General features: G+C 39.8%; 2 protein-coding genes across 2 annotated transcripts; both read right to left on the reverse strand.

Annotated features, from left to right (window-relative positions):
• Window positions 1-2,422: 2,422 nt before the first annotated feature.
• Window positions 2,423-7,400, reverse strand: PGAP1 (GPI inositol-deacylase). The gene is made up of 14 exons (XM_069057323.1): window positions 7,209-7,400; window positions 7,010-7,157; window positions 6,734-6,957; window positions 6,431-6,685; window positions 6,206-6,379; window positions 5,893-6,152; window positions 5,428-5,844; window positions 5,260-5,376; window positions 4,933-5,151; window positions 4,697-4,882; window positions 4,486-4,648; window positions 4,130-4,434; window positions 3,837-3,938; window positions 2,423-3,789 (listed from the first exon to the last, which is right to left on the reverse strand). Exons 1-14 carry the CDS (start codon window positions 7,347-7,349, stop codon window positions 3,570-3,572), a joined length of 2,931 nt encoding a protein of 976 aa, XP_068913424.1. The 5' UTR covers window positions 7,350-7,400; the 3' UTR covers window positions 2,423-3,569.
• A 15-nt stretch (window positions 7,401-7,415) lies between these two features.
• Window positions 7,416-9,601, reverse strand: Hsdl2 (Hydroxysteroid dehydrogenase like 2). Its single transcript, XM_069057327.1, has 6 exons — window positions 9,438-9,601; window positions 9,185-9,348; window positions 8,506-8,719; window positions 8,245-8,450; window positions 7,758-8,172; window positions 7,416-7,709 (listed from the first exon to the last, which is right to left on the reverse strand). The coding sequence occupies exons 1-6, from the start codon at window positions 9,449-9,451 to the stop codon at window positions 7,487-7,489; spliced, it is 1,236 nt and encodes a 411-aa protein (XP_068913428.1). The 5' UTR covers window positions 9,452-9,601; the 3' UTR covers window positions 7,416-7,486.
• Window positions 9,602-9,688: the final 87 nt, after the last annotated feature.

The raw sequence follows: 9,688 nt of genomic DNA on the forward strand, positions 1-9,688 counted from the left end.
TACAAAGCTAAAAGTTTGGCGTTGTCAAAGTGTCTGAGTTTTCAACGGCCGCAACTGTACTACATTCTTTTTGTGTTTAACTTGTTCAAAAAAGCCTTGATGTCATTTTTTCTGTACTCATTCTTCTTCAAGCAGTTTCTCAAAAATACTTTAAATTTAAATCCAGTAACGGTGTTGCTAAATTTTCGATCGTTGTTTTCGACCGAATGTTTAGGCTTTCCATACTTTCCAACATTTTCCACACAACAGATGATGCTGACGTTGTCTTTTAATGTAAAAGTTAAATTCCCTCGGTTGGAAACACTTTGCGCCAATCCAAAAATGTGATCGAATTTGATAAAGTAGTCGTTTGACCACTGTCACCAACAAATTTGATGTTTCTTGCTCCAACGATCGACCATTTTTGAGCCATAATGCTCAAGGAAAATTCTGGATCAGTTACGACGAAATCCGAGTAGATGAAAACTGTGTCGCTTGCAAATATTTCGAGTGTTTTTATTGGATCTTGGATTCTCCACGTAACGAAGGGACTTAAAAACTTGTCCCCGCCCTCTATCATTTTGTAAATCTTATTTGCGTAGGTATTCCAGCTCCGCCTCGTCATCGAAAAAACGATAAAGCATTGTGACTTGTTTTGTGGTGATCAAGTGCCTAAGTCTTGTTGTCACACTTGTAGTAAAAATTTCTTGTGCGTGTCATTTTCAAAAACTCAAGACTCAAAGGTCTTGCTTTAATTAACAACGATATTGTTACAGAATTTGATTCACTACGTATTATGGGTACATTAATAATCCTCGATTATACATAGTTTGGGAACGAAAAATTGGAACTTTAGCATTAGCTTCTTCACTTGCAATGGGTTTAGGGTAGGCTGTAAAAATTATAATAATGAAGATTTACGATAGTGGTCAGTTTTTGACTTTTTGCCTGCCGACGTGCTAATTTAGTATACACTTATCAGAATTATTTTTTTTATTTTTGAGACTTTTGTTTCCTAAGAGATGGATTTCGCAAAAATATCGAATTACACAATCGAAATTTACTTTGTCCTATTTTATTTTGGTCAACGACTGTACCTGTTGAGGTAAACCAAAATCAAATAGGCATTGGCGATTATAAGAAATTTACTTGTTTCCACTATCTTCAGTACAAATAGGTAGATTTATCAACAAGAAACTCCCTACGATGTGGAGATATTTGTTACTAGGTTGCCATAAATTTGATTAGGTTGGAGGCTATGTGGTTTCTGGTGACAAATAAAAGATAGTAACCATGTCAAAAATGTAAGGCAGCGAATTCCTTGTAACAGTTGCAAATGGCTAATTTCTCACTAACTGATAGATATTTATTCGTTTCACAATCAGTTTTGATTTCTGGGGGATATTTAGTTGAACTTGCGCAAAAAATCTCTCAATTGACAGTAACACCAAAACACTAATTTTAACAGTAACCAACCCTAGGAATTCCAAATTACTTTTGAAAATTCTAGACATACAACATGAAAAACGTAATTTCCCTAAAAGTTCAAATCCTAGGGAGTAATTTCTTGTCAACATTACTATAGGTGTAACAAGTGTGTTATTTATGTTGTTTTTTTTTTGTTTAGATTTGTTGTTTTAATTTGGACGCTTCCGCAAGTTTCAACTTGGGCATTTTGAAAAAACATCGACAATTATACAACGTATTTATTGTGATTCGTGAAAGGGGCAGGTTTACGTAATGGTTTTGTTAGGATAAGTAAACACGTAAACATCAGAATCATTTAGGAGTTGGCTTTACAGTTTATTGAACGTACCCTATTCAATTGACAGTTGTGACGCATGACAGCTTCTGTCGTTCTCGTTAATTCTTACAATTACTTAAAATAAATAGTTTAATAACACTCTATATTAGCAGTTTCATGTCATTCACTTATGTTACTTAATTCACAGACACAAACTCAAATTCTACTGGTTTTTCTTCTTCAGACTCTCTTCGAGCAAGATCTTGAGAAACTTGTTCATATATGTGTTTCGAGATTCCCGTCGCTTCCAGTACCCTCTGTTTAAAATTTGTTATTGGTATAATAGGCGACCTGTTACAAGCTTCTTTTTTCATAAATTTTATCACGTTTGCTATTACTTCACGACTTTGTGCACTGACAACTTTTCCTTTAACACCAATAGTTTTCTCTGAGGCCATTTTAACAACACAAACAGCAAACAATACAATTAAACACAATTCGTATCACCATTAATTATAAATAAAATTCATAAAGATTTTGTTGAGGTAATGTCAACTGTCATTTCTTGGGAAATGTCAACTGTCATATCTTAGGAATTTAGTAAATGACAGTTCTTTGGGTACGTTCCCGAACTCATTAGTTCATTATCAACGCCTTTCCGTTTAGTACACAACTTTAACAAAAAATAAAACACGGAAACATTTGTCACAATTTATTTTTTTTTTAATTTTCCATTTGCTCAACATATATAAATTACACTAGTGTCGGATGAAAACATGCTCGAAACTTTTCACAAAACATTCCGAAAACTTATTTGGAATATACAGTCGCGAACAAAAAAAAGTAGGACAAGTCTTATTAAGAAATTCAGCCAAAATTGAGTTGAGTAAACCGGGGTTACTATAATAAATAAATAAATATTTTCATAGTAACCATAGAAAGGGCAAGCAAATTTACATTAGCGAAAGAACATTGTCCTACTTTTTTTTTGTCCGCGACTGTAGCTGCACTGAAATATGTCTTGTCGAAACAATTTAAAGCGTAAATAAAGTGTCAATTTGTTTGCCAGTAACATGAACTCAACTCCTACAGTGATGTTTAATTATTTGTTCGTGAAAGATAAACAGTAACAACAAAAATTTGCGCCCACCATTTTGGCTGTTTATTTTGTTTGGCGACAGAATTTATTTACTTTTATTCAATTTATTCTTTTGTTCACAATAAAAAAATTATTACTGTTTGAAAGTTTTTTTTGTTCGACACTGTCCGAATTTGAAAATTTTCTCCTGTGTGAACAGATTTTGATAAATGTCACAACTTGTCAAAATGAAACGTCAAGCTAATTTTAATGATTTTAAGCAATTAGGAGCCTTTAAAGGGTTCGTCGAACAAAAAAACGTGGACCTTTAAAATGCTCGTTTCACTCACGTTATAAACTGGCCCACTCATGGCAAAAAAGCACAACTTATACACGAACTCGTTAAATAAACTACTATTTACAACCTAGTGCTACAATATAATTTAGGTTTGTTAATAGCGCATATTTTGTAATTTATTGCAACAGGAACATCACTATATCAACATTTTTCATCATGGCGGTCAAAAATTACTTCGATGTGTAATATTAACTACGCAAGATGATTATCGGCAGTTTCTAAGAAGCTGAGATCAAAACAACTCTATTATATTTGAATACATTGTAAAAATGTAAAACAGGTCTATAAAAAGAAATCTTAGTACGAATTAGGCCTTCACATCTGGGTATTCATTTAAAGCACTTGACTAGACTCCTAAAATGTCCGTTCACGCTACTTACCTCGATTTGATCAAAAACAAATTTACTCAATTATTCCCATTTGGCCTTGATTGTTTCGTATGAAATCGGTTGTCCCGATCTTTCGTTCGCAACGTCTAAATCACGATTTGGCGCCAACAACTGGTGCAAAGTCACCACCACGATGGCAATACTTAAGGTATAGTTCAATCTAAAAATTGAAATCGGCGCGTAAATCAGACTGGTCACGGCCAAAACCGACACGACTTGACCGATTTCGATGTACCCTCTCCTGAAAATGTCGAATTTAACTCGTTTCAAGCTTATCTCTAGGTCTACCTCTCCACATTCGGTAGATCCAGCTGCCACAAAGGGAAAGCGCACAGGCTTAGAACGAGTCCCGGGAAAAACGATGGGTCCGGTTGTAAAACTGTGCTGTACCTAAACAAAAAAAATGTAGGATTAAATGTACCACGTGACTTGTCAGCGGGTGAAGCTTATGTAAAATGAATCACGTGACTTGGTGGGTGGTGCTGCACAGTACTTATCCTGTCCTGCAGATTGACTGGCAACTGTCATGTGCTGTGTCAGTTGCAAATGTGGAGAAAAATTTGCCACCAAGCAGAACTTACTTGAAGTTGTGAGCCCACGTCAACACTGATGGCACATTGATGATCGTAACTAGCGACCACAATAAAAATAGAGTAGCGTGGAAAAACATGGCGTTATGAGCTGAACTTTCTGTATTATTGTTATTATTATTGCTATTGTCTTTTTTCCTGTCAACTTCAGTCTCTTGTTCATTCTCGTCTTTACTCGTCCCGGGTTCGTCTCGTTTTTTGTCATCTTGTTTGGGCTTCCTCTTAAACTTCTGTCCGATTTTTTTGACGTAATACCAAACCAATTGTTCGACGTAATCTTGCGACAACTGTGTCAACTACACAAAACGACAATGAATCAAAGAAAAAAACAATCGACTGGTACCTACTCTCATAAAATAGAACACCGTACCGATGCAGAGTGCCAAACTGCCGGTGGTGGTCAAACTTAAGCAAACTAAAGCCGCCGCAACAATAACCGGAAGCTTGTGCAAAGCTGACATGACGTAATCAGACCAGGTGACGGTAAAACTGACAGTTCGAGCCAAAAACCTGCTCAAAATTATCAAACTGAGCGAATTTGTACATCGTGATACTCACTTCAGCGCGAATTTATGGACGGTGGTTTCACAGACCACCAATGATACGGACAACATTATTCCGAGAAGCCACACAATACCAACACTGCAAATGTACAACAGCAGCGGCAACAGAAAGAAATCGGTGCCTTCTTGCGACATGATCAGCCAATCGGGAGCCGGGAAATAGTTGACGAACGGTTTGATACTGAAACGTCAATTGTCACTTGTCACCGTTTGACGTTTATGTCAGCTCACCTCAAAAACCTCGAAATTAGTTTGACACTTGTGAGAATGTAATAAGGCTTGGCTCCTTCTTTGATGGCCACGAAAAACAACGAACAATCACGCTCTTTGCCGAGGCTCTTCAGCTGCGAGTTCAACGTCATTAGGATGACTGCAGCGACGTTTACGATCAAAAGGGGAGTGTAGAATCGTGCCATCTGTCCAAGTATACCCGGAATTGACGAACGGATGCTGTCGGCATTTATTAATCATAAATTATCGATTAAAACAAAAATAACAGATAAAAGCCCAGCGATCAGTCTACGAACTGTCAGATTTATTTACTCACCACTAACTCACCTAATTTTGTATCGACACTTCGAATCAAGCGTTAACTGGATTACAGCCGGCTGATCGGAGGCCCATTGGGGTCTTGAATCGTAAAGTCTGACAACTAGAGGCTCTGTATCGGTGTCTCTGCAAACAATCGTAAAATAACAAAATCATTCGCCATTCGTGCGACCTTACGTGAAATATTTATGTTGAGCTTGGTGAGCCCACGGCACGATCAAACTGGCCGTGGCATGTCGATACTTGCTTATACAGTGAACCACATCGACGAAGAGTTCGTAGGACTGCATCACGTGGTACAGCTGTGGCAGTACCAACTCGAAATGTACGGCTCCCTCGGGGGTTTCCTCTACGACGGTTTGACGCTTGACGGACAACATATTAGGCAGATTGACGGTCAGTTTTCTTTCGCCAACGTTATAAACGTCGACGTTCAGGATAGTCTGAGATTCGGCCGGTATGACCCTAAACACTACGTGAGTCAGGTCCGAATTGTTTCTCATCAATTCGTGCAAGTTGATGCGGAGGGTGCGTCTCTTGTGGAATGCCGACGGCGAGATTTCGGACAGGTGCGTCAAGTGGTGGAATTCATCGCTGGAACAGTCAACGTGAACGTGAGAGCTCCCCGAGTCGGGTTCGTACCAGACTCTGATGTTGTTGTTCGGTATGTGAGCCCCGCAGGCGTAAACCCAGTCAACAGTCTCCATGTTGACGGCGACAACCGCCAAGGCTTCGTGTTGCGGTTGATCGAGCAGCCTCACCATGTAGAATCGCGGCACGAAACTGCAGCAAGGCTCAACAATCGTGAACTGTCTGCCAAAGGGTTCGATCCATTCGCCATCATTCCGAATATTCGCCTTGAGGGCGTAGTTGTCGTGCAAATGGCTGTGAATGCCGTTATGCTGCAATTGCAGTTTTAGTTTAAGGTGCATCTGAGGTATCTGGCGCAACTCACGCGGACCAAATGATGACGAAAGATTGACATTCGAAACTGCGGGTCCATCGAGATCTGCTTCGTTTTCGGATCGACTATGTCGAAAAGAGCTCTGTTTAGCACCATGATTGTTTGTTTGCACCACAAGATACATAAGTGATCTGACACAACCCACGACAGGGGTACCTGTGTGGTCTAAAATTTATAAATTAAAAAACACGACGAAGACGCCATTCAAAAGCCTACCACTACGTTTAAAGCATCTTTGTGTGGTACACCTGTCAAAAAAGTAGGCACCAAAAAATCGGCGTATCCCCCTGTAACACTGACGAAAGTAGTGTTGGGTGTTCTGTTTATCTCCAACTGTTTGTAAAATTCGTAAGTGTAAGAATCTAGCATCAGTGGGGTTCGTTTATGGGGGGACGCTAGAGTTAGAACAACTTGCACCAAATCAGAGTCTTCAGGTAAACTCGTCACTAAGCGTTGGGCGATGACTCCACCCTTGAAATGTTTTCATCATAGCGCTATTTAATCGATGGTACCACTCACCATAGAATGACCGAACAAAATTACAGATCTCGGCGGTTTCTTCCGACCTTTGTACAACTCTAAAATTCTATGAATGGAACTGTTAACGTAGGCTACTTGATCGGCAAGAACAGCTCCGTTTAGGCCGCTCAGCTCCTCATTTAAATCTAGTAGGAAATGGTCGAAATGAAATGGAGTCCGCGAATTGACCGCCTTTCTTAAAGCTATGGTTGCCATGGAGCGCGCTGCAACCGCGTTGTTTTAATGTGAATGCGGAGGAGTCGAGACTAATCCTACCTTGACGATGTGACCCTGCATTGCCGGGTATGAACAATACAGGAATTCCCGTAAAGTACATGTTGCGGGTTTTTTCGGTCCAGCGGCCCTCACTGTACGCGTAAATTCCATATTTCGGGTACACTTCGTCGAATTCGTGTGGTATTCTCTTTAAATTCGGTTATAATGACGTACACATAACCTCCAAATTCAAACTTACCACAAATTGGGGGAATTCGAACATGTAGGTCATTTCACACTTGTTCTCCTCATGGTCGTTGATAAACACTAACAAGCCCACAAAATATGCAATCGTAATAAATAGCGAAAATATAATAAATCCATTTATAATAGATGACATAACTACTCGAATTTGAGGTTAGAGGACCGCATTTAATTGTTTTGGTTGGTACCAACAAAAACACGCTTACTATAAAATACATTTTATTGCTTATTCTGTATAAAAATAATGATGTAAGTGACGGATTAACCCTTAAATTACAACTTGGACTTGAGCGAACCCATCAACTTGTCCAGTTTCAACGCCTTTTGCATGTTCCCGTTGATCTTTAATTTCCCCATCATGAAAGCAGTCGCCGGTTTAATCTTACCGGTGAACATCTCGAAGAAATTCTTGCTGTCCATCGTGAGGGTGGCGTCTGGCGTTGACGGCGCTTCGCCCTGTCCGCACGAACCATTTCCGTTTTTCAAATCCACGAACCTGGAAATCCGAATTTAACAATCTGGTGACAAAACCAAAGTCCCTGACCATTTTCCGGACTCGTCTCCAGTCACAACAAACTGGAAGACAGCTTGCGTCTGTTGTACAGTGGTGGGAGACAGGTTCTTCTCGATGGCCTGGAAAATCGGAGCGATTTTTCCACCGCCTTGCGTCTTGGGCGTCGCTAACGAGGGTCTTCCGTCCGACGGAGGCACTGCGGCTGCCTCGTCGAGGAAGAAATCGGGCATCAATTGGTCTTTGTAAGCCGGATCGACGCAGTACTGGTCGAAATCGGTGACTCCGTGCTCTCTGAGAACGTCATCGTCGACGAAGAAGTTTCCGGTTGTAGTCTTGGGGTCTTTTGTCAAGATGGCGTAAGCGGCGTCCGCCATTATTTCCGGTTTGCGATTGTACTTGGCTGACTCGGTGCCCGTTAGCATCTCAATCGCGGCCGTTTGAATAGCTGATTAATAAAATATGTCACAAACCTCTCAACCTTACTCAAAATGTGGCTAGTCATATCGCATCTCCTTACCAGTTCTGGGCCACAACGCGTTCACACCGATGTTGTAAGGACGGAACTCCTCGTGCATCCCCAAGACGCACATGGACATCCCGTACTTGGCCATGGTGTAAGCCACGTGGTTTTTGAACCAAAGAGGGTTCATGTTGAGCGGTGGGGACAGGTTCAAAATATGAGCGTGATTGCTTTTTTGCAAATATGGAAGACACTCTTTGGACCTAGAATTTTTATTTGATACCGCTTTTTAAGCTCGTTGTGTAACGACGAACTCACACTAAGAATGTCCCTCTGGTGTTAATGTTGTGCATCAAGTCGTACCGCTTCATGTCAGTTTGGGCCGTCGGAGTCAGATTAATCGCAGACGCGTTGTTTATAAGAATATCGATGCCACCAAAGCGTTTGACTGCTTCTTCAACGGCTTTACGGACTTGTAGTTCATCTCTGACGTCGACTACGCACGCCAAGCCTTTGCCGCCTGCCTCCTCGACTGGTCAAAAAAATATAGAAAAATTTTCATTGCACAAAACAATCAATAGTCGTGTAAAATAGTATATAGTACAACTAGTTATGAAAGCCATACTTTTTTTCATGAATTTGCAGTTTGATTGACGAGGGCAGAGCCCGAGCAAATAAGCAAATAAATGAAAAAAAGAGACTTTCATAACGTGTTGTACACGACATTTTTTTTGCATATTGTAAGTTGAGAAATTCGGTCTAAAAAGGTTTTATGCAAAATTAAAACAAAAAACAGAAATGCATAGATATTCTTTGACAATGAATTGAATAAAATGATTTACTACTTTCATTACGATTTTTCGTTAAAAAAAGTGCTACTTTCATTACGATTTTTCGTTCAAAAAGTGCTTCTTTCATTACAATTTTTCGTTAAAAAAAGTCAACTTTCATAACAACATGCAAAAAATACGATTTTCCACTGCGTACCAAGACCAACCTTCTTTGCATGCTGTGTAAATCGTTCCGGGGAGTTTCGGATGGGGTTCTGCCGTTTTGGCAGCAATTACGACGTTGGCCCCATCTCTGGCTACTTTGAGGGCGATGGCTTTGCCAATTCCGCGACTGGCGCCAGTTATAAAAACTGTACGGCCTGCTAATTTACTTTAAAAAAATGGACACACAAAATAAAGGAGTCAAGTGAAATGTAGGACGAAAAAAATGAGGTTATAAACGGAAGAATACGAACTTACCCAGAATTGATCATTTTTTTTAATAAGACCCTACCGGTTGCGCTATTTACGAACTAATAAACAAGATCTCGTAAAATAAAGGTGACGACAACACAAACACAACTAATCAAAATTCAAAGTTCAACATATTTATTTCGGTGACATTGCACGGAACTGTCAATTTGACAAGTACAGAAAGTCTATAATGCGCTAGAACTATTACTTTTATTTCATGATTTACTTCGATTTACGCTATTATAAAATGGTTACGA

Source organism: Tenebrio molitor, chromosome 9 (assembly GCF_963966145.1).
Source record: "Tenebrio molitor chromosome 9, icTenMoli1.1, whole genome shotgun sequence".
In the NCBI taxonomy this organism is placed as follows: Eukaryota; Metazoa; Arthropoda; class Insecta; order Coleoptera; family Tenebrionidae; genus Tenebrio; species Tenebrio molitor.